The sequence below is a fragment of the Lithobates pipiens genome, unplaced genomic scaffold (assembly GCF_037356315.1).
Source record: "Lithobates pipiens isolate NorthernLeopardFrog02 unplaced genomic scaffold, aLitPip1_a1.2 Scaffold_25, whole genome shotgun sequence".
Taxonomy (NCBI): Eukaryota; Metazoa; Chordata; class Amphibia; order Anura; family Ranidae; genus Lithobates; species Lithobates pipiens.
Window position 1 is genome coordinate 40,013,255 of NW_027507787.1, and position 25,204 is coordinate 40,038,458.

A 25,204-nucleotide genomic window follows, 5' to 3' on the forward strand; every position below is an offset into this window, starting at 1 on the left:
TCAAATAGCCCAGCTTGGCATCAAGCATGTATGTGTGCCCCCATAGTGGCTTCCTACAGGGGCACCCGGCAGTGGGGAGGAACCAAGAGCGTCAGCTGGAAACCTGAAAAGAGGGAAATCAGGACTGCTCTGTGCAAAACCATTGTGCAGAGTAGGTAAGTATGACATGTTTTACGAAAAAAATGTAAAGCTTTACAATCACTTTAATTTCTGTTCAAGTGACAACTTAAAGGCTAAGCCCACCTTCTGCAAAAAAAATAAAAATGTACATATTTTTGCAGGAGAAAAATGTATCGCATTTATCCATTTTTTTTTTTTACAAATGAGCACGCAAATCATTGCAATGTGAGTGGATCATTGGTGCAATGCCAGGCTCCTGCACACCCTTCCTTCAGCTCTCTGCCTGTACCAAGATACAACTTTCAGTTAGAAAGCTGAAGTGTCGTCAGACTACAAGTCCGACTGCCGTGGAAACCTGCATGAATGAACAAAGTGGTTTTCAAATCTGACAGCTGCTGCAGGGGGGGAAGAACACCTGCACGCTGTAAAGAAAGGGGCGTTTTGGGGGTGGGGGGTACACTTGGCGCCACGGTCTTAAAGTTGGATTTAGCCTTTAATCAGTTTGGATTTCCCATTACTTTCTATATTGGAGACCATGGTCACCAGGACCAATAGTAAGGGTAAATCTCCTCAGTGTAGACACAGACACCAATAAAAAAACCAAGGTCTGGTGCAAACAGACTGAATTTTGGCAGGTTCAACAGAAACTCTCCGACCTTTGGCATGTGTGTACATCAGCCATCCGATCAGCGCAGGCCAGTGTGTTCTGCGAACACAATAGCTCAGCGGGGAGATCACTGCACTAACACTGAATAGTTAGTACAGCAAGCTCCTCCTGAACTTCAGCCCAGATTGAAAAAAAAAAAATAACAAAGTGTGTATCAGGCTTTAGGTTCTGACAATTGTAACCCAACAAAAGGTTGGCCTTTGCATACATTTTAGTTTTAATATTTTTAAAGAAATGCACAACTACAGTATTTTTTCGATACCTGCATGGAGTTAATCTTTAACATATTATATTACATCATTATATATAAAATACTTGGATGTTTCACTAATATGTTTTTACAATGTAAATTAAACTATCTATGTAGATAAAATATCTGTGTACAATGTAGGAAACAAGAAAACACACACAAAAAAAATATAATTCTTTTTAAAACAGTTTTTTCTGTTGTCTTTCATTTATTTCTCAAACACCAACTGTCAGCGCTGTATACAGAATACACAGATATATAAAATATTATGTTGCATGACCTGTGGTTTGCTGCTGGGTCTGGTAACCATATTGGCATGGCATAATTTTTTCAGTGCACATAGAACCACTATACCTAAATACGTATCTTTTTAATGTCAAGGGTTATAAACAGAGGAACATGAAAAAATAATTCAATATGATTTCATATATTTTCCAAGCACTAGTAAACCTATCCTTAACATATGCTCTAATTCCAACCCGTGTCTAGCCCAACTTCACAAGTGAAAAATTAAACATGAGACATGAAAGCAGGAGCAATGTGGACTCTTTTGATCAAAGAGTATAACAGCATGGGTGCCACAGTTGGGATGACTCTTGGGTAATAAAAGGCGGCTGTTCTTTCATGTATTTGATGCTCATCATGCAAATGATGTACAGTATAAAATCATAGCCAATTCATTAGAAAGCTCAATATATCTCTAAGAAATGAAATCAATCCTGACTATATACAAGAAAAACTAGTAGTCCCATCTGGATTTGTAATAATGAGTCGCTAATTGAAGTGGACCTTCAGTCATTTTTTTCAACTTTCTATCTATTAAAGCTTCTGCCCTTGTTGTTTTAACTTTGGATAGTTAAACATTTTTTTTGATACAGCCCACTTCCTGTTTCTTGTCTGGTAAAAAGCCTAGGTGTATGACATCATGCACAGCTCTCTCTCTCAGAGCTGGAGGTGTGTCTCTGTGTGTCTGTGTAAATCCAGGAAGTGAACAGGCAGCAGCTTCAGCTGCCCACAGTTAAAATGGATGCAGCCAGACTTAGTGGAGGGAGATTTCTGCAGCTTAGTACAGAATTACAGTATATATAAAATAATATGCAAAGTGGTTGGAGGAAAGCTTCAGAATGGCAAAGATGTTTTTATTACAGATTATGTGAGCAGACTGCAGTTCCGCTTTAAGTAAATACTTACCAACAAACCACCCATCATCACATTTCTCCATGACATCAACAACATCTCCTTCTCTGAGCTCCAGCTCATCTTCATTTTGTGGTAAGTAGCTGTACAATGCCTGAAAGCCAAACCTGAAAGGTAAGACAAAGAATGTGTCAAGCTATAGATACAAGAACAATAGTTTATTGATGTCAAATGAGGTAGCAAAACTATTAAAGAAACAGATACCAGACTGCAGTTGTTAGGCGAAATCTTAAGCCCCATAAACACTATCAGTTTTTCTGCTGAGTTTTTCCTTCAGATTTACCAAAACCATATAATATGAGGTCAAACCTTAGGAGTTTCAATTTCTATGCAATCAGGCAGGCCCTTGCACCACATGGTTTTGGTAAACCTGAAGGAAACAATCATCAGAAAATCTGATAGTGTGTATGGGGCATAAAGCTGGGTACACACTGTCCAAAAAGGGGCTGGTTCAGCAGGAACTGTCCCAGTTGATCAATGTGTACGACAGGCTGTCCAACAGAAGCCGGTCTAACGGCTGGCTTTTGTTGAAATGACATGCTGGTAAACCAGCATCCAATCAGCAGCACCAACATCACTTGTATTGGTATGTCGATATGTCAGTTTCGGGTTGAACAAAAAGAAAACATGCTTTGTGTACCCAGCTTAACCCCCCTGGCGGTGTTCCCGAGTCTGGCTCGAGGTGGAAGTTTTATACCAAAAGCGGTAACCCCGAGCCAGACTCGGAACTGCATCGCTGTATGCAGGAGGAGGTTTACTTACCTTCTCCCTTGGATCCAGCGATGTCCCCGCACTGTACAAGCGGCTCGTCCTCTGCTTGATTCATCACGGAGCCGAGCTCCATTCCCTGCGAGCGTTGCAATGCATGGGGACGGAGATCGGCGCCAAATTCAAAAAGTGAAACACACACAATACATACAGTATAATATAATCTTACAGATTACATTGCTGTATGAAATAATTTCACATCTCCTTTGTCCCTAGTGGTCTGCCCAGTGTCCTGCATGCAGTTTTATAATATAAAAACTGTTCTTTATGCCTGGGAACTGGAAATTGTCCATAGCAACCAAAACTGTCCCTTTACATCAAAAATGATTTTAGACCAGCTAGAAAACAGCGATAATAAATTGGAATCACTCGCAGAATTGAGGGATAGCGATTTGTGCGGAGATCCGTCATCAAATATTGAAAAGTAATGACGGTGACAATTCTGCAACTGAGCACATTTCTGTGTTTTTGATTTGATTACATTATTGAATAATTTTTATTATTGTTATATTATTATTTGGTATAATTATTTATAGCTATTTATTATATTATAATTTATTATTTCATTTTTCAAACTTTATTATACCTGGGATGTCTGCTAGACTCTGGTTTGAACAGATTGAAGTGAGTTGTTCTTAAGAATTACAGGACTACAATATAAAACCCCAAATTTTCATGCAAAATAATTGTACCGCTTTCAGCACCTAAAATCCGAAATAATCGTACCGCCAGGGAGGTTAACTGCAGAAAGAGGTTTCTGGTGATTTCTGTAATCCTACATCTCTAATTAGCCAAGTATGCATGTTTATTCCTCTAAAGTTGGAGACCAGAAAGACATCCCCCCTTCATCAGCTTATCGAATGAGACAATGGCAATAAGCCAAAAAAAATAAAATGCAGGAGGGCTGACCGATTGTACCTAAAAAGAACCAGATGGGGATGTCTTGAAAGGTCATGGAGTGCCCACAGTCTTACTGTAAAACATGTTTATTTCCCAGTCTTACTATAAAAAGCTAGGTCAGGTGATAGTCACAACTAGATTTGAGGGCTTCTTTGGTTATCAGACAGCATATTGTTTTATTCTAAAGCAAAAATACTAATTCTTTCTTGCAAAGAAAACACCTGCAGATATTTAAATCCTGGTTCTATTTGAAAAGATTTAGTTGAAAATGCCTATATTTAGCCTTATATGTCTAAAATGGCTTGATATAAATAAATTAGTATATACGAATCTTTGATATTGACAGTTCATAAAAATGTTAACACCTCTCAGTGATATACAGTTGTGCTCATAAGTTTACATACCCTGACAGAATTTATGATTTCTTGGCCATTTTTCAGAGAATACGAATAACACAAAAATGTTTTTCACTCATGGTTAGTGTTTAGCTGAAGCCATTTATTATTAATCAATTGTGTTCGCTCTTTTTAAATCTTAATGCCAACAGAAACTACCCAAATAACCCTGATTAAACGTTTACATACCCCAGTTTTTAATATTGTGTATTGCCCCCTTTAACATCAATGACAACTTGAAGTCTTTTGTGTTATTTGTGGATGAGGCTCTTTATCTACTCTAGATGGTAAAGCTACCCATTCCTCTTGGCAAAAAGCCTCCAGGTTCCTGTAAATTCTTGGGCTGTCTTGTATGAACTGCATGTTTGAGATCTCCCCAGATTGGCTCAATGATTTTGAGGTCAGGAGACTGAGATGGCCACTCCGGAACCTTCACTTTATTCTGCTGTAGCCAATGACAGGTCGACTTGGCTTTGTGTTTTGGATTATTGTCATGTTGGAGTGTTCAAGTATGTCCCATGCGCAGGTTCCTTGCTGATGAATGCAAATGTTCCTCCAGTATTTTTTGATAACATACTGCATTCATCTTGCCATCAACACCCCCACATCATCAGCAATCCACCTCCTTGTTTTACAGTAGGAATGGTGTACGTTTTATCATAAGCCTTGTTGACTTCTCTCCAAATGAAGCGTTTATGGTTGTGGCCAAAAAGTTCAATTTTGGTCTCATCACTCCAAATGACTTTGTGCAGAAGGTTTGAGGCTTGTCTCTGTACTGTTTGGAGTAATGTAAGTGGGTTACTTTGTTGCATTTGCGTAGTAATGGCTTTCTTCTAGCGACTCGACCATGCAGCCCATCTTTCTTCAAGTGCCTCCTTATTGTGCATCTTGAAACAGCCACACCACGTTTTCAGAGAGTCCTGTATTTAACCTGAAGTTATTTGTGGGTTTTTCTTTGCATCCCAAATAATTTTCCTGGCAGTTGTGGCTGAAATGTTAGTTGGTCTACCTGACCATGGTTTGGTTTCAACAGAACCCCTCATTTTCCACTTCTTAACCACTTGCTTACTGGGCACTTAAACCCCCCTCAGTCCCAGACCAATTTTCAGCTTTCAGCGCTGATGCACTTTGAATGACAATTGCGCGGGCATACAACACTGTACCCAAATGAAATTTTTATCATTTTTTTCCCACAAATAGAGCTTTCTTTTGGTGGTATTTAATTACAGCTCGGAGTTTTATTTTTTGCTAAACAAACAAAAAAAGATGCAAAAAAAAAAAAAAACATGTTTAATAGTTTGTTATAAAATTTTGCAAACAGGTCATTTTTCTCCTTCATTGAAGTGCGCTGATGAGGCGGCACTGATAGGCTGCACTGGTGGGCACTGATAGGCTGCACTGGTGGGCACTGATAGGCTGCATTGGTGGGCACTGATAGGCTGCATTGGTGGGCACTGATAGGCTGCACTGGTGGGCACTGATAGGCATAGTTAAGGCGGCACTAATAGGCACAGATAAGGCGGCACTGATGGGCAAAGATGGGCACAGATAAGATGGCATGGATGGGTGGCACAGATGGGTGGCACGGATGGGTGGCACGGATGGGTGGCATGGATAAATGGGACTGATGGGCACTGATAGGTGGCTCTGATAGGTGGCTCTGATAGGTGGCACTGCTGGGCACTGATGGGCAGCACTGATGGGCACTGGTAGATGACACTGATGGGCACGGATATGTGGCACTGGGGTGCAGCACCTTTGTTGAGGCAGATTGTGGGCACTGCTGGGTGGCACTGTGGGCACTGCTGGGTGGCACTGTGGGCACTGCTGGGTGGCACTAACATTTTATTAATGTTGGTGGGCAGGTGGGGCAGGTGGGCACTGGCAGGGGGCAGGTGGGCACTAGCAGGGCTGGCCATGATCGGGACTAATGTCCCGATCACGGCCGCCGGTGATCGGCTCTTTTTTTTTCTCCTCGCGCTGACAGCGCGAGGAGGAATAATAGCCGATTACCGGCTCCGTTCTATCACATGATCAGCTGTCATTGGCTGACAGCTGATCACGTGATAAGGGGTCGGGATCGACCCCTTGCTCGGTGATCAGGCGAGTCTCGCGGACTCGCCGATCACAGGGCGCGCAGGCCGCTCGTGCCCGGGACGACGTCAATAGACGTAGTCCCGGAAAAGTAGGTCCGCGCTATTGCCAAGTAGGTCCACGCTATTGCCAAATGACGGCATTAGCACGGATCCCAAGTGGTTAATTAGAGTTTGAACACTGCTGATTGGCATTCTCAAATCCTTGGGTATCTTTTTATATCCCTTTCCTGTTTTATACAGTTCAACTACCTTTACCCTCAGATTCTTTGACAATTCTTTTGCTTTCCCCATGACTCAGAATCCAGAAACATCAGTGCAGCACTGGATGAAAGATGCAAGGGTCTGTCAGGAGTCCAGAAACTCATTGACCTTTTATACACACACACTAATTACAAGCATACAGATTATTATTATTCAGGATTTATATAGCATCAACAGTTTGCACAGCACTTTCCAACAACTGGGAAGACAGTACAATTACAATACAATTTAATACAGGAGGGATCAGAGGGCCCTGCTTGTTAGAGCTTACAATCAACGGTCAAGTGAAACAAAGGGTAGTAGCTGTGGGGGATGATCAGATGGACAAAGTGAAAATACAGTTGTTAGGTGTGGGTAGGATAGGCTTTTCTGAAGAGGAGGGTTTTCAGGGATGGTCTAAAAGCTGATAGAGTAGGAGATAGATGGACAGATTGGGGTAAGGCATTCTATAGGCTTGGAGATGCTCTGGAAAATTCCTTGAGGCGAGCATGGGAGGAGGTGATGAGGGAGCTAGTGAGCAGGAGGTCTTGAGAAGAACGAAGAGAACGATTAGGTTGGTATTTTAAGACTAGGTCAGTGATGTAGCTGGGGGCAGAGTTGTGGATTGCTTTGTAGGTAGTTAGTATTTTGAATTTAATTTGTTGTGTGAGTGGAAGCCAGTGGAGAGATTGACAGAGAGGAGTAGCAGAGACAGAGCGGTTGGTAAGGTGGATGAGTCTGTCGGCTTACAGGTGACGATGGTTACCTTTAATAGCAATTCAAACCCCTTTGTGTAAACTTGTGTGCGTTATCAGGCCAAAATCACCAGGGTATGTAAACTTTTAATCAGGGTTATTTGGGTAGTTTTTGTTGTCATTATGATTTAAAAAGAGTAAACAGTTGATTGATAATAAATGGCTTCAGCAAAACACTAACCATGAGTGAAAGAAACATTTTTGTGTTATCATTCATTGTCCCTGAAAAATGGCCAAGAAATCATAAATTCTGCCAGGGTATTTAAACTTCTGAGCACAATTTTATAAGTTTTTCGGAACTTTAGTTCATTATATGGTAAGGGTATGTATTTGCTAAAAAAGATAAATAATTGAGCACACAGGCTGATTCTAAGTAAATAATATCTATGTTGATATCTAGAAGGTAGACAAGGGATGGGCACCAATGAGGAGTGGCAGAATGAAAACAGTGGTGTGGGATGTGTTGGGGTCGGGCACTTCTGAACTGGATCCTTCGCCATAAAGTGTACACTTTTATATTTATGTATGTACTTTAACGGGTTCCCGACCGGCCACCGCAGTTACACTGCGGCAGAATGGCTTCCCTTGGCGAGCTGCTGTAACTGTACGTTGGCCCTTTAAAACGCTGTAGGAGGCACGTGCCTGGAGCTGATGCGACTGCCCGGCGGGTGCGATGATCGCCAGGCACTCGCAAACGCTTGTGACAGAGTGAGAACCGGGTTCTGTGTGTATAAACACACAAATTCCAGTTCTCTCAGGGGAGAGGAGACAGATCGTTTGTTCATACAAAGTATGAACACCGATCTCTCTGATCCCCTTGTCAGTGCCGTCCCCCCTTAGAACACACCTAGGGAACCCAGTTAACCCCTTGCTCGCCCCCTAGTGCCAGTGACATTTATACAGTAATCAGTGCACTTTTATAGCACTGATCGCTGTATAATTGCCAATGGTCTCAAAAAGATAACCGCCATTACTAGTAAAAAAATAATAATAATAAAAATGCCATAAATCTATCCCCTATTTGGTAGACTCTATAGCTTTTGTGAAAACCAATATACACTTATTGTGATTTTTCTTATCAAAAATATGTAGAATAATACATATCTGCCTAAACTGAGGAAAAAGATAAAAAAAAAAATAATTGGGATATTTATTATAGCAAAAAAATAAAAGATAGCGTTTTTTTCAAAATTGTTGCAAAATTCTTGTTTATAGCGCAAAAAATAAAAACCGCAGGAGGTGATCAGATACCACCAAAAGCTCTATTTGTAGGAAAAAAAGGACGTCAATCTTGTTTAGGTACATCGTTGCATGATCGCGCAATTGTCAGTTAAAGCGACGTGGTGCTGTATCTCATAAAATGGCCTGGTCATTGAGCAGCCAAATCTTCCAGGGCTGAAGTGATTAAATGGTTTAAATATTTCAGCTCAACTTTATTTGAAAAAGTACACTTATCCTTAAAATATATTTAATGAGCTAAACATTCAAACATGTTAAACAACTCCATAAAGCTAGAAAATAGCTTAGATAATTAACTCTCTGTTTCCCGTTTGTTATCGCAAGTCAAATGATGTTTTCTATGAAATGACCTTGAACTGTCTGAGTTAAAACAACTGTCCCCGCCAGGAGAAGAACATGATTATCGCTAGCGGCTTAATAATTGCAAGCGAATCCGGCAGGCTGCTTGTATCCAAGTTGATTAATTGATCAGTTTGATCAGTTTGATACGTTCAGCCTGCCCACTAATAGTTCGAATCTCCACTGTCTCTCTATGGTATGCTGGCAGGAGACAGACTTTTCTATTCAAGCTAAGGCTACTTTATCCACTAGCCACCCACTTTGCCTTTTGGCCACTAGATGCGCACGCCCGCAGTGTTTGCCCGACCCCAATGTGAGTGCCTGTTGGGCGTGATGATCGCTCCCGTGACTACCGGGCTCCCGCGTTCGCTCCGACAGAACGAGAACACACACACAGATCCCGGTGCTTTCATGGGAAAGAAGACAGATCGTGTGTTCATACTATGTATGAGCACCAATCTCTCTCCTCCTAGACAGCCCCACCCCCCCCCACAGTTAGAAACACACATAGGGAACACAGTTAACCCCTTGATTGCTCCCTAGTGTTACATTTACACAGTAATCAGTGCATTTTTATAGCACTGATCACTGTATATTTGTCAATGGTTTACAAAATGTGTCAAAAGTGTCCGATGTGTCCACCATAATGTCGCATCGAAGATCGCCACCATTACTAGTAAAAAAATTAAATAAAAATACCATAAATATATCCCCTATTTTTTTAAATAAAGTTTTTCTTCGTTTATTATAAAATGTAGTTTTCTCCTTCACTGACGGGCACTGATGGACACTGATGAGGCGGCACTGATAATGTGGCACTGATGGGAACTGATGAGGAGGCACTGACTGCACCTCTCATGGGAGCTGTGCTGATAATCAATTTGCTGATTATCAGCACAGACACCCCCCCCCCCGACAGGGAGAGCCACCAATTGGCTCTCCCTGTCAGCGCGAACAGAGAAAAGCCATTTACCAGCACTTCCTGGTTCACACGATGATCAGCTGTGATTGGTCATAGCTGGTCACGTGGTAAGGAGCCTCCGTCAGAGGCTCCTTACTACAATCGAAGATCGCCGCACTGCGTACTCCTGGGCGCGCCGGCATGTTATCCTGCTGGACGTCATATAACGCCCAGTCAGGATAACAGAACCACTTTCCGGCCGTCAATCTGCTATAGGCCACGCGGAAAGTGATTAAAAGAGGAGTAAGGAATTTTTAGTATCGTACTTACGTAGGTGCATGCAGCATCAGTCCGGTGCTGCATCTGTCCCTCAGCGCCTCTACACTGAGAACCAAGAGATCAAAGACTGCCAATGGCTCAGTTCTCACAGCTTCCCGAGTAGAGACCTGCTGACTGTCATTTAGCAGTTCTCCTCTCGCTCATTGGAGTGCTGAGCTGTGGATGGGCGAAGCGGCCGTCTCAACGGCTCACTGAGAGGCTGAGAGGGGTGTCAGTCCAGGCACCTGGAGGATCCAGACTTCCATTGTCGGAACGGATTTCTGTGACGTTAGCAGAGAGTGGAATTCGGTCCACTCTCTGCTGAAAATGGGTCACAGGAGTGCAAAATGAATTGCACTCCTGTGATCCATAGGAAAATCCCAGCCAAACAAGTTTTGGCTGGACTTCTCCTTTAAAGTGGTTGTAAACCCTTACAACACACTTTTTGCTACAGGTAAGCCTATAATAAGGCTTACCTGTAGCTACCCTGGATATCTCCGAAACCTGAGCGATTTAGGAGATATCCCTGTATTTTCATGTGCCGCCATCGGCACATGCTCAATGAAGCAAGTTGCTTCAGTTAGCCTGTGGCATTACTGGCGACTCCTGCGCGCATGCGCTCATTGCGGCTCAGGCCAATGACATAGCTGGAGCCCGCGATACCCAGAAGTAACTCCGGGAGCGATGTCACCGGCTGGAGCGGTGAACGAGGACCTCTGCGGGGGCTTCGATCTAACGCAAGTAATACATAGGCCCCTTTCACACTATCGGACTGTTCAGGTCCACCTGTCAGTTTTGACGGCGGACCTGAATGGGTGATCCATGCTAGTCTATGGAGCGACGGTGACATGTACGCCGACATCCGACCCGGTCCGATCTGCCAAAAGCAGATGGATGGCCCTACGTCTGGATCCGTCGCTGGCAGATCGGATTGGGTGAGATATGATGAAAACGGAAATGCTGTCCGTTTTCATCCGATCTCTCCATAGAATCCTGCGACGCTCGACAAGCCCCTCCCCGCTAAGTGAGCAGAGAGGGACCTGTCATCCGCCGGCTCGGCGAAGATCAACGGAGAGAACTCCCGCTGAGCCAGCGGACAGAAGCGGACTCTATGCAAAAGGATCTGCCTTGTCTGAATGAGGCCATAATCAGCTAGTATGCTATGCATACTAGCTGATTATGCCTTTGTCTTGCAGGTTTTTTTTTTCGCTAGGGTTTACAACCACTTTAAAATGAAAGTTCAATTGGTCATTCAGCAACCTATTCATTTTGGTGTCCGTTTATGAAACTATGAACAGTAGCGATTCCGAGGATCACTGCTCATCTCAGTTCATTAACAGTTTATGAAATGGAGACGATCAGCGGAGATCATCGCAGCACACAGAGAATCTGTCATTGACTGACACAGAAACGGGCAGTTAATGAAGGTGAAATCTCGGCATCTCACTTGTCTCTGCCAGAATTCACCCTCCCAGTTTCGCCAGCTCAGAGGTGGAGAATCGGGAGAGAAGAGAGAATCCCCTGAGAACTGAGGAGGAAGAAGGATTATTGACTTCCTTCTTCCTCAATCAGACCCCTCAAGACAGTAAACATGTCCCCCTGCCATGTTTATGTAGATAAATATATATACATTTTGTATAGGGGGACTAGTTATTTTATTAACATGAAGTGGGCGATCTCCTCTGAGAATGCCCGTGTACTCAGCAGAGGTAATAAATGGACACCAGAGTGTTCCAGTCATTTTGTAGTACTGTAATCTCGCTAGGTCTCACGAGATTACAGTAACAGGAGGCGTTCTTCACAGTTCGAAGCGTTCATAGATCACTTCACTCCTCAAAAGGAAAAGTGATCTACACCTCTCCATAAATAGGAACTCAGAGGAGAGTGATCTTCTCTGAGAATGCCGGAGAACTCAGCAGTGGTTATTTTCTGCTTGATAAACAGACACCTTAATTCAATAAACACAGCACTGAATTCAAATAGTTTACTCCATTTTACCTTAATCTGAATTCTGTGCAATCCCTTGATGAACAGGAACTGTATCAACAGGATCTGTAGGAGGGCGCTTCCTTATTTGTATAATGCTCTCTGCTTCTTGGAATCACCAATTATGTGTAAACTTTAAAGGCAAGCTTGAATCTGCCTGGTGGCTGAAACATTTTAGCAAAGCTGTTTCTTTCATTTTTTTTTCTATATGCAAGAAAGAGCAATGAGAATAAGGTGGGTGCATTCTAGAATAACCCCATTACAGACAAAGAGCACCATGCTAGACTGGTGAAGTAAACATTATGGAGTTGATTTATTAAAATTTGAGAAGGCAAAATCTGGTGCAGCTGCGCATGGTAGCCAATTTGTTTTCTAACTTCAGCTTGTTCAATTAAAGAGATATTGAAGGCTGATTTTTTTTTTAATAACAAACATATCAATCTTACCTGCTCCGTGCAGTAGTTTTGCACAGAGCAGCCCTGATCTTCCTCTTCTCCGGTCCCCTGCTGGCGCTCCTGGCCTCTCCCTTCTGCCGAGCACCCCATAGCAAACAGCTTGCTATGGGGGCACCCGAGCAGGGTTGTTCCTGAGCCATTGTTCTGTCTGTCTATTCACACATGGAGTGTGGCTCAGCCCCGCTCTCTCCTCATTGGCTCACTGGCTGTGACCGACAGTAACAGGAGTCAATGAGGATGCAGACAATCTGGAGAGTGCGCATCGCTGGATTTAGATGAGGCTCAAGTATTGGGGGGCATCTGCACACAAAAGGTTTTTTACCTTCATGCATAGAATGCATGAAGGTAAAAAATCTTGAGCTTTTACAACCACTTTGACAAAAAAAACTGTAAGATGATTTGTTTCTATGCAGAGTTCGCAGGCTGCGGCTGCTTGAATGGCCGAGCCGCGATAAAGTCACTCCTGCGCGTTGTGGCACACAGCTCTGAAGGAATGGCATGGGTATGCCGTACCTTCAGATCGCTGGTGATGTCACCGGCTGCTGCTTACCTGTAGGGACCAACATAAGCTTACCTGTAGTGAAAATTTTAAAGAGTTTACTGGCACTTTAAGACCAGTCTCCCTGTATGCAACCCAAGACTGAATTTTCGATTTTGATTGGAGCATAGCTTTAATGAAACACAGTGGTGCGATTCTACAATGGTGCACAGTTAATAGTGCATGAGTTTATTTTTATTCTTTTATAGTGTAGATCTGTTCTGCATGTATAATATAACACAAATGAAATATAATGCATTGCTTCCACAAAAAGCTGGTTTAGACTTTCATGTTTGAACTGTGACATACATTACAAGAAAGGGTAGCAGTTTGACAAAGCCTTAATCTTGACTTCCCTCGGGCAGCTGTGTGAATATCTGACATTTCCAGGCAGACTCCCCTCTAATCTCCCCAGCTCAGTGGCACACATTCCTCCTCTGCTTATATAGCTAATGGAAAATATGAAGTAGCACAGGAAGCTAAGAAAAGGCATGACATAATGATCGGTTCAAGAGGTATTTCCTATACTACAAATACAATATTCCAAAGGTCATATCATGCAGGTTGACGTCATGCCTTTTGTTGATGTGGAAAATGAGATATCCGACAACCGGTATAGATTATAAACTTGACCGGAAAACAATCAAGTGTCTGAATGAAATATGAGCATTCCCTCAGGCACTTTTACTTCAATCTGCAAAGTGTGTGATCAAGGCTAGGGCATGTAATTACATCTTAAGCATGTGTCAGCATGAATTTACACCTTGTGATTCATTTACTATACAAATTAGCTGGATATTCTACAGAGCATATGTGCCGAATCTGTGTTCCATTTCTGTGATTTCCACAAAGCCTCCATCTGCTTTATTTAAAACATAGGTGCAGGGTGCAAACTGCTAATTCCAAGCCCTTGTACACACGGTGGGACATTCCGACGGAAAATGTCCGATAGGACCGTGTTGTCGGATAATCCGACCGTGTGTGGGCTCCATCTGACTGTTTCCGTCGGAATATCCGACGGACCAAGTTTTCCAGCTTGGCTATAAAATTTTCCGACAACATGATCCAATCTGACTTTTGTCCGATCATGTGTAGAGAATTCCGATCGGACAAAGTGCCACGCATGCTCAGATCAAATTCCTACACCAAAGCTATTGGCTACTAGCGTGAATGTAGTCCCATCATAACGAAATAACGTCATCACGTTCTGAACGATCGGATTTTCCGACAACTTTGCCCGACCGTGTGTATGCAACAGTTTCGGACAAAATCCGTCAGAAAAAATCAGAGGGATTTGGTTGTCGGAATGTCCGACCGTGTGTACAAGGGCTTAGAGGTAAACATTGCTGATAATACCATGGGGGGCTATCACTGCTGCAAAAGCAGTATGCCTGGCTGTTATGCTGACTCCTTTGCCTGCGATAGGAGTCAGTTTAGCCTGGTACACATGTACCAATTTCAGCTGATTTAGCAGGAACTGGCAAAATTTTGGTAGTGGGAACCACTGTCTGAACAGAAGCCAGTCTAGCAGTGATGTCCCAGTATGCACCCCTGACCTTCCTCTGACTTTCCTGATTTGCATGTGGATGACTCAAAACACTGCAGACAAGGGTCAGCCAAACAGTCAAGCAAAAATCACTTTCAGAGTGAGGTTTATACACGTAACCCTCTATATTTAGGAAACATTTATTTTACATTTGGAAAACTCAAAGCAACCATTCAGAATAAAATTTTTTTAGTGATTCAGCAGATTGATTGGCTGTTAGGGGTCACAATACTGGAGATTCAGGAATTTGCACCTAGCAGTCTCTATTGCATAAAGCTGTCCAACATTTTGTCCAGTTCCTAAATGAACCTGACCTGTGGGTGGCCCTGTTGGCCTCCTCCTGCCTGACATTCTTCAATCTGGAAACTGAATGAGCTGAGTAGAGAATTGTTGGCCAAACCTCTAATCAGATGCACCTACTTTATAGGTATTCTGACAGCCATGGGTGCTTGCTATCAGGATACAATAGCCTGCAGTGGAGATTCCTTGGAATCCCTTGGAGTCAGAAAGTCTGCAACTGGTGTTAATCCATGGATTTACATGGCTAAAAGGTGCAAAACATTGTCAAAACAACTGGATAAATATATTAAAACAGCATTATCTAAAACTGGAACAAGCATCCCAAAACTTGGGTGGGGGACTTGAACTCCATTTGTATTTTAGATATAATGTCATTTAGACATTCCTACCCTGGCGATTTGTCAATTCACACCTTTATCCATGTAAATCCAATGATGACACCTTGCATGGACTTACTGGGGTTGATTTACTAAAGGCAAATTTGGGAATTTTTATTTGAGCTTAGTAAATGTGGTGAAATGTTATTTTGCAAAGAATACCCAATCATGTGCAAGGAAAAAAAAACAAAAAACATTTTTGCTTGCACATGATTGGATGATGGAAGTCAGAAGAGCTTCACCTTATTTACTAAACTGCAGGGAAAATTCCCTTGCAAAGTGCAATTTACCTTTCAAAGTGAACAGTCTATTTGCCTTTAATAAATCGACCCACTTAACTCCAAGGGATAGGATAATATAATTAGAACAGGGTGATTACACAACTTTCACACCTCCCATCCTGTTCTTGAACAATCAACATCTACCATGGAACATTCCATGGTGACTGGATTAGTGTAACCAAATTGCTCTGCATGGCTTTAAATGGGTATGTTTCCGACACTCATTAAAATGGAAAAATCAGCTTGGATACGCATCAAAACTTTTTCAACAATACAGAGCAAATCCAGATGAATGTAACTAAGTACTGCTAGCTATTGTATGTATATTTTGTGAATAGCTTAGTAAATCATTACTGCTTGTAAAAGAGCTTTCACATAAAGCAGCATTCACCTGAGAGACTGGACACAATTCTGGTGAGCATTATCTTATGTCGACTATGGCTAAGCCATAAAGGTAATTTGTGGCACAACACTGCCAAAAGGTCCTTTGAAAAACCTTAAAGGCTTCTGCCCTTTACAAAAAAAAAATTCTAAAATGTGCGAGTATCACATGAATGATTTTTAAGAACTGGTCATCAGAATGTACTAAACAACAATACAGGCTGATCTCTCAAGGGTGTAGTTAACATTTTGGACTGTCTAGACCAGGGGTGTCCAAACTTTTTTCAAAGAGGGCAAGATTTGATGAAGTGAACATGCATGAGGGCCGACCATTTTGCCTGACATTCTTTGAACCATTAAAATTTGGTCTAAGTGTGTACGTTCGAATACTAATACACTGCCCAAAAATAATTCTTTTGCTTTTTTGGGTGTGTGTGAGTAAAGAAATGAGCTTGGGCGTGTTATTTGGATATACCGTATTTATTGGCATATAACACGCACCTTCACTTTAAGAGGGGAGTTTCCGGGAAAAAAACGTACATTTTAAATAAAGAACCGTGAAGCAAAATAAGGGTCAGTGCCCAGCTACAGCTTCACAAGTGCCATGAATGCAGCACCCCCATTGCCAGGAATGCAGGACCCACCATTGCCAGGAATGCAGGACCCACCATTGCCAGGAATGCTGGACCCACCATTGCCAGGAATGCTGGACCCACCATTGCCAGGAATGCTGGACCCACCATTACCAGGAATGCTGGACCCACCATTGCCAGGAATGCAGGACCCACCATTGGCAGGAATGCAGGACCCACCATTGGCAGGAATGCAACTCCCACCATTGCCAGGAATACAGCTCCCACCATTGCCAGGAATGCAGCCTGATTGATGCCCATCCATCTGCAGCCTTGGAAGGGACGGGAAAGGGGATGAGGGAGGGAGCACTAAAATGGTACATAAAAGCAAAAACTCCTGTCTCCCCGGTGGCCTCTTTAATACAAATTCCCGCCTCCTTTGATGGACAGAACAGTCGTCCAGTGGCATCGCAGGAGACGGACTTCCTATTACAGTAGCCACCGTGTAAACAGGAAATTCTCCTGTGTGTACGGCACTCATACCACCTCCTCCCTGTCCCATCCAAGGCAGCCAGCATATATATATTTTGTGGCCCTGGTGCTAGGAGATCTTTGGGGGTCACAAAGGATATGTATGTTCAAATAATCAGGCGGGGCATTCATAACCGGAACGCGGGCCAGTCTATGGACATGCCTGGCCTAGACATTAAAATGAGGTCAACACTAACTGATGGATCTTTAAAGAGATCACTACATAGACATTTATATTTATGTTGTTTGAGGATCAATACTTTAACCACTTGCCGACCACTGCACAGCGATATACATTGGCACAATGGCAGCAGTGGGCAAATGGGCATACCTGTACATCACCTTTAAGAGGCAGGGATAGCACACGCGCACGCCCGCCTTGTGCAGCGTGACCGTGCCCGCGGGACTTGATGTCTGATGGTCATGTCACGGAGCCGCAGAACAGGGACGTGCCTATGTAAACAAGGCATTTCCCCATTCTGCCTTGTGTCATAACAGAGATCACTACTTCCTGTCATGTGAGTTGAAGCCCTTCCCCCCACAGTTATAATCACTCCCTAGGACACACTTAACCCCTTCATCACACAGAAATCAGTGCATTTTATAGCACTGATGGCTGTAAATGACAATAATGTCGCAGTTCTGATAAAAATCGCTGATCACCACCATTACTAATAAAAAAACAATTAATAATAAAAATGCCATAAAACTATCCCCTATCGACACGGGTGGATAAGATAGCAGATATGGAAAATCTCATACACCAGGCGAGAGATGAACCCACTAAATATGGGAAGATTTGGGCATGTTGGACACATTTTAGAGACTCTTTCAATTTGGGAATCCAGAATACCAACCCATAAATATGCCGTTAGTAGTCTTTTAAGCAACCACAGGTTGCGGTTCACACTAGATCCGTTCTTTTTCCCCTTTCTTTTTCCCCTCTTTTTACAAATTTTCAAGCCCCTTTTAATATTTTACGGAGACACAACATGTCTCGGACTTTCACTCTCAAACAGCCTGATTTTATTATTATCCCGGTTGTATTTACACCCTTTAACCTTACTAGATTTTTCTTCTGTACCCCTCACTTATATCATTACGCGGTCTAAACCCAGTTTATGCTGTCTGATAGACTAACAAGATGACAGACTCTGACATCACTGGACTCCTTAAATATACCTGCTTACCTTCTTCATTCAACCACCGGTCACAGCAAGATCCCTATCGGGGTGTCCGGTGGCTTGAAAGTAAGGTCCAGTTTTTGCAATATAATGCAATTATACTACATTTCTTTTTATGTTTCTAGGTAGTATATTAGAGATGGTTTCTTTCCATCTGATTGAGATGGGATTGTATTTGATCTATTTGAACTAGCTGATGACGGCCACTGGCCTCTCTCTCTGTTTTGTTCTTCCTTTATCTCGATTATCTGATACTGTTTTTGTATTTAATCCAAAGGTACATTGTCGTACAGCTACTCTTGAATTGTATATGGCTACATGTACTTTACACTTATTTGTATTAATGCAAAATTTCAATAAAAATTTATTTAAAAAAAAATAAATAAAAAATATCCCCTATCTTGTAGACGCTATAACTTTTCCACAAACCAATCAATATATTATATAATATAATATATTATATATATATATATTATATATATTATTATATATATAAGTGATTTTTCTTACCAGGAATATGTAGAAGAATACATATCGGCCTAAACTGAGGGAAAAAAAATAATTTTTTTTATATTTATTATAGCAAAAAGTAAAAAATATTGTTTGTTTTTTTTCAAAAGTGTCGCTCTTTTTTTGTTTATAGTGCAAAAAATAAAAACCGCAGAGATGATCAAATACCACCTAAAGAAAGCTCTATTTGTGGGAAAAAAGGACGTCACTTTTGTTTGGGTGCAACATTGCACGACCATGCAACTGTCAGTTAAAGCGACGCAGTGCCGAATCGCAAAAAAGTGTTCTGGTCAGAAAGGGGGTAAAATCTTCTGGGGCTGAAGCGGTTAAAGAAAATTTGCAGATAAATAGAATGCCTTAGCTGAGCACACCTTCTGAAAGTGCTAGGGGCCTGGCTGTCATGCTGATCTAGTGGATCCAATATTTCCTGAGCCACATACCCAAAACAAATGCAAATAAATAGTTCAGACTTCACTGGTTGCATGCAAGTTCCAGGTCACGAACTTGAGAAAATTCAGATGATCAGATTGACTGCTAGGCAACCGTTATTCTCATATCTACTGTAGGTCAGAAACAGCTGCTTCAATACTTCTTTTCCTACAGGTTTCCTTTAATCAACCCACCAGAGAAAAAATAACAGAAAGATCCTTTGTCACGTGAAACGTCAATATTTAGAGGTAGAGTTTTTCAGTGGTGTTTTATCAGATAAAAGTAATCTATTTATCGATTTTTCGCTAATGGAATATTGCTATACAATACGCATGTACAGTTCATGTACTCAGAAGCACCAGTTTAACACTGGCACTGACACAAGTGTCTTAACTATTACCTTTAATAATACTTTTATTAATAATTTGGTGCTTTCTGCGTAAAATATCAAGAGGAAATGCAGTATCGGTTTCAGCTGAGTAAAAGCCATAGGTTGATGGTGGATAACTTCTGAAGAAAGACCATGTTGTCCCTTGTGTTAACAGAATTATATTTTACCTTATGTCCAACATTAACCAACCTTTTCGTAATGTCTCATAAGTTTTTACTACTGCCTGTGACCCCACTCAGAATATTTTCCCACTACAAGAATTAGGGTGTGCGGTCATTTCCAGGACATAGTTAGTGAGGTTGAAAAAACACCTAATCCATCCAGTTCAACCAATAAAAAAAGAAATAAATCACACAATCCCATATACACAATCCTTCTCCCACAGCTGATCCAGAGGAAGGCAAAAAACCCTAGCAAAGCATGATCCAATTTGCTCCAGCAGGGGAAAAATTCCTTTCTGATCACCCAAGAGGCAATTGGATATTCCCTGGATCAACTTTGCCTATAAATGTTAGTACCCAGTTATATTATGTACAGTACCCAGTTATATTAGGTACGAAGGACAGAAAATCATGGGCAGCACTAAACGTAAAATGGTTCAACCTTTCCTCCCTTTACTGAAAATCAGTGTTTGATTTTGTTTGTGTCCCCAATGGAGAGAGAATTCCTATCACTTCCTGTCAGGGGAATCATCCCATTGAGGACACAGCCAACATTAAATACTTCCCTAGCTATCTCTTGGGGCCCAAGCCTTCCCCACTCTACTACATAAAGGTAATTTTGTTGCTTACTTGTTTTCTTCAGACATATCCCACCACTTTCTGTCTTTGTGACCAATCCTTGTCCCCTACATTCAACATTCATAATGGGACACAACAAGGTTGCCCTGTCTCCCCTTCTTTACGTTCTTGTTATGGACTACTTAGCCATCGCCCTGAGCAATAATTCCAATATCATAGGTATCTCGTTGGGCCCTATCCATTCTAAACTAGCCCTTTTTGCTGACGATCTATTGCTAGTTGTGACCCAACCAAAATTGTCCCTACCTCAATTACTGCAGGAGTTTGTGAAGTTCAGGGAGGTGAGCAAAGTTGCAGTGAATCACAACAAAACGTAAATCCTGAATATTTCACTGTCGAAAGAGGCCCTTCGACAAATTTTGACCGTATTTCCTTTTAAGACCGATTCCTCCTCCATCCGTTATCTTGGAATTCACGTAACCTCAGATGTGAACCAGTAATGTTCTAGAAACGTCACTCCTCTCCTTAGAACTAGGACAGACCTTTCAACCAGGAGCCTATCTTGACTAGGCAGGGTGAATGTTTTAAGAATGGACGTTCTCCCTCGGTTCTTAAATTTGTTCCAAACAATTACTATCCACATACCTTGCTAATTTTTCAAAAAACTCTGCCAGATGTTCTTCAATTTTATCTGGAAAGGGGCCTGACCAAGGATACATTATGAAACACTTTCACTCCCGAAGGCTCGGGGTGGAGCTGGAGCTCCAGATGCCTCTATTTATCATAGAGCAGCAATACTCACGCGTATACTCAACTGGTTTCACCATTCCTCGTCCAAACTATGGGTCCAATTAGATGGTCCTATGAATCCTATTGATCTCCGCGCTTTACTGTGGACTCCTGCTGTACTCCTTAAGAGCGCATTGCTTTCTAGTGAGCCATATCTAAGCCACTGGGACACATGACCCCCTTGTTTGGGACTCCAGCATTTCCGCCGGCCATGCATGTAATGGGATTTGGACCTCGGCGCAGAGAGGAGCATCAGCGACTTGCTCAAGTCCTTTAAACAGATTCTTCTTTAACTTTGGACAATCTGTCCCGATCGTCCTCTTGTCACCCAACACAATGGCTTCAGAGGCAACAAGTTCTATCTTATATCAACACCTTTCCATCTATACTGGATATTCTTTCTAATTTATCTGATTTTGAGATAACACATTGTTACAGACCGATCCTCCAACAAATGTGATTTTCCAACTCTATTCTCTCATACACTTTGCCTCCAACCCTGACTTCCCTCCGTATACAAAGGCCTGGGAAATGGAGTTGGGTCACACCATTTCACCTACAGAATGGCAAAAGTATTTCATTTTGACACACAAATTATCTCTCACTTCCAAAAACCATGAAAAATGGTTTAAATTGGTGTCTTGCTGGTATAGATGTCCTTTGACTATAAAATATATCATAAAAATAAAATATGTTGCGCTAAAACTTCTTGGTATCAATATAGTGAAACATCAGCAGCCATCACAATATTGAGTTAAGGTGCAGCGCTTAGTAGTCCAAAGAAACTCAATCCAGGAAAAAAATAGTCAATTGTAGTTTAACCTGTGGCAGGCAGGAGATCAGAGCCCAGAAGAGAGACCCCTCACTGCCACCCAATATTAGGTGGACCCTCATTACAAAGGCCACATCAGCATGTATAGTATGTTATAAAGGAAGCCCATAAATCTTCATACACTTAATGGCAGTAGACCGAATGGTGGATACAGCAAGCCCAGATATTACTTTCCTTATTCCAGGTACACTCCAGCAGTAATCACCACATACATTTCATCCCATGTAGACAAAAGGAGATAAGCCTCATTGCGTAGTACATAAGGACAATATTTATTTAATAAAAACAAGTGAAATTACACTCACCATTCGGTCTGCTTCCATTAAGCGTATGAAGATTGATGGGCTTCCTTTATAAATGCTGATGTAGCCTTTGTTATGAGGGTCCACTAAATAGGGTAAGCAGCTGTATTGTTGGGTGCCGGTGATGCACTGATCTCCTGCCTACCACAGATTGAACTTCCATTGACTATTTTTTCCTGGATTGAGTTTCTTTGGACTATTAAGCGCTGCATCATAACTATATATAAAATATATCAACTGGACACTTCTGGACACCTGCTGGCGCTGCTCCTTGTCCTCCTTCTCCACATCTGGTGGGAATGCCCTCCTGTGCGAATGTTCTGGTAAACAATTTTCAACTTATACTGCAGACTAATGTTGACTTCAATTACATCCTTGCCTGAGGTAGCGCCTTTCTCCATGCTTCCCGGACCACTTAAAGCGATGAAAATAGATGTACTGCGCTACTTCCTGGTGGCGGCTAAGATGGTGATACTCAGACATTGGAAGTTGAGGAGCATGCGTTCCCTGGGGGACTGGGCAGTTAAAGTGGACTGAATCTGTGATCTGGAATGTCTGTTGTCATAGGAAATGGGTAAAGAGGAACATTTCTCCAGTACTTGGACCTCATGGTCTATGTTCCGCTATTCCACGGGGTTCATCTCTTGGGCTGAAGGTGATCCAACTCCTACTACTGTTTAGCCTAGGTGGTGTGTTCCCTGTACACTTTGCTATATTACTTTCTCCCCCCTTATCTTTCCTCTCCCACTTTTTGCCATATTTATGTGATTTGTGAAAACTCGAAACATAATGTTTATTTTACTTCACCACTAAAGAAATATGTGACACAGGCAGCATATCTTTTAGTGAGAAAATGTTATTAACACACGGTTTTAAGACTTATTGTGTTATATACAGGTGATCCCCATCCAGAAGGCAGATGGTGGGGTCTACTGAGTTCACACATGTTTTATAAGATTTTAAAATATATAGGCACTTTTGTTTAATCCTTATCACCTGAACATGGCAAATCTTGCTTTTCTTTTACACAAAAGCTGCACTATGTGTAAAATGCGTTTGACAAACGTCTCTGTATTCTTGATAAATGCTCTTTTTTAAATAAAATAAGATTGATTAAAACTTTAATACAAAAAATAAACATATGATTTTATAATACAATCAAAAGATTTCTAGGTACATATACTCAATTGATATGCCAGGACTGAGCAACCACAATCTTATGTCCTGAGACATTCAGTAATTTATTAACAGCTGGAATACCAAGATTATATGGGAAGAAAATGAAGGTATTGGTCACTTACATGTCTTGTGGCGTCTGACTCCTCTCTATGCTTTCTCTTCTTTGTTGTGCTTGAGGTTGCTGGGAAATGATTAAACATTGTTTATTGTCATAGGAAGACACTTTATGTCGATAGTCAAAGGGGTGAGAGATAGTACTGCAGTAACGGACTGATTTCTCTGCAATGCTTATTATCTCATTGCAGACCGCTTCCTGCCGACAGTCAACAAGAAAAAGACAGGAATAGATGAAGACATTCCAGAGTGCATCAAATAAGTCCAGCACACAAGAGAAGTGGAGATCCCATTAAATCCATGTGGGGTGGAGGAGAGTTCCAGAGTAAGCATGGAAAAGACAGGCAAGACACAGAAGAAGGTAAAATTTAGTACAGATATACACAAGAAGCAACAGTGCAGAGCCTGATGCGGTTAGCATGTTGCTGTTAGACAATGCTCTCATTCTAGCAAAGAAATGTCGGTGAGCTTGGCTCTGTCATGCATTGGGTTAGGATTCAAAATGCAGGCGTAGCGAGAGAGAGAGAGTACATCGTTTTTACCAAGAAACAAACAGACACACGTGTTAACACAGAGAGAAGTCAAACCAGGGCACCAGTGATCTGTCTATATCCAGTGCATCAACAATCTCTTACCACATAGCTCTTTTCAGACTCTGTGAGCTCTGGTCCTGTGCTCAGTGTATGCTGGGGCTGCTGTGATCATCAAGCACATTATAAGGGACACATTTAGCAAGGGTTATTGGGTTACAGGGATACACATAAAGGCAGACAATACTTTGAATCTAATACATTATCCATAGGTAAGTTGTTGAAAGGACAACGTGATTTTCAAAGCCATAATGAACTCTTGTTTTACCATATCCAATGATGGCCCAATATCACTTTTAGTCTTAGCTTCTTCCTATTTTAACTCCCTTACCTCTGATTACTTATAATACCTGGTGATTTCTGTTAGTCCATCACGATTAAGTAGAATTTTCTATTATATAGTATCTTTAGAAATTATCTGCACATGGTGTGGTGTCAGCCATGTGACCCGGAATTGCTTCCAGTTATTTACATTTCCCGTCAAACTATTTGTACTAATATCACGGCTGCCAACATCCGAATATAATTCCCAGGAATGCTTTCATACAGGGTGAGGTTCTCTATGCAACACTATACGGTGTGCTGTAAACATGTGATATATGCTGTAGGCTCAGTGACTCAAGTTCTACAAATCTATATACTACAGTATGTTTGCCTTAGTGAATTTAAAATCCCACTCTCCAGTAAACATATTGAAATCCTGAATAAAGATTATACATAGTGTTCTCTCCATATTGCAAAAAATCTATTTTCACTTCCAGTATAAAATCTAGGGGCAAATGTGTACCTCTCTTAAAACTAAACTGGGTATTTATCAACTGAGCAATGTCCTGTTATGGAAGTTCAGGTACAAGATATACAATATTAGGAAGACAAATACCTTCCTAAAATTCACTTTTGTATAGACAATCTTATAAATAATATATTTTATTCTGGCACCTGGCATGGAAGAGGATCTCCACTTTAAGAGCATCTTCTAGGAAGACCTCTGT

The 25,204-nt window shown here is 41.7% G+C and overlaps 1 protein-coding gene across 46 annotated transcripts in view; it reads right to left on the bottom strand.

Annotated features, from left to right (window-relative positions):
- The window catches only part of SORBS1 (sorbin and SH3 domain containing 1), a 582,779-nt gene that overhangs the window by 4,253 nt on the left and 553,322 nt on the right, over positions 1-25,204 (bottom strand). For 29 of the 46 annotated variants that reach the window (XM_077454315.1, XM_077454316.1, XM_077454323.1 and 26 more), the window contains 2 exons: positions 23,631-23,821; positions 2,229-2,341 (listed from right to left, as the gene is read on the bottom strand). In XM_077454315.1, the coding sequence (XP_077310441.1) occupies positions 2,229-2,341; positions 23,631-23,821 (304 nt within the window). Of the gene's footprint in view, positions 1-2,228; positions 2,342-23,630; positions 23,822-24,257; positions 24,318-25,204 lie in introns of all 46 variants that reach the window. The other 17 variants (XM_077454347.1, XM_077454346.1, XM_077454345.1 and 14 more) reach the window with 2 other exon arrangements.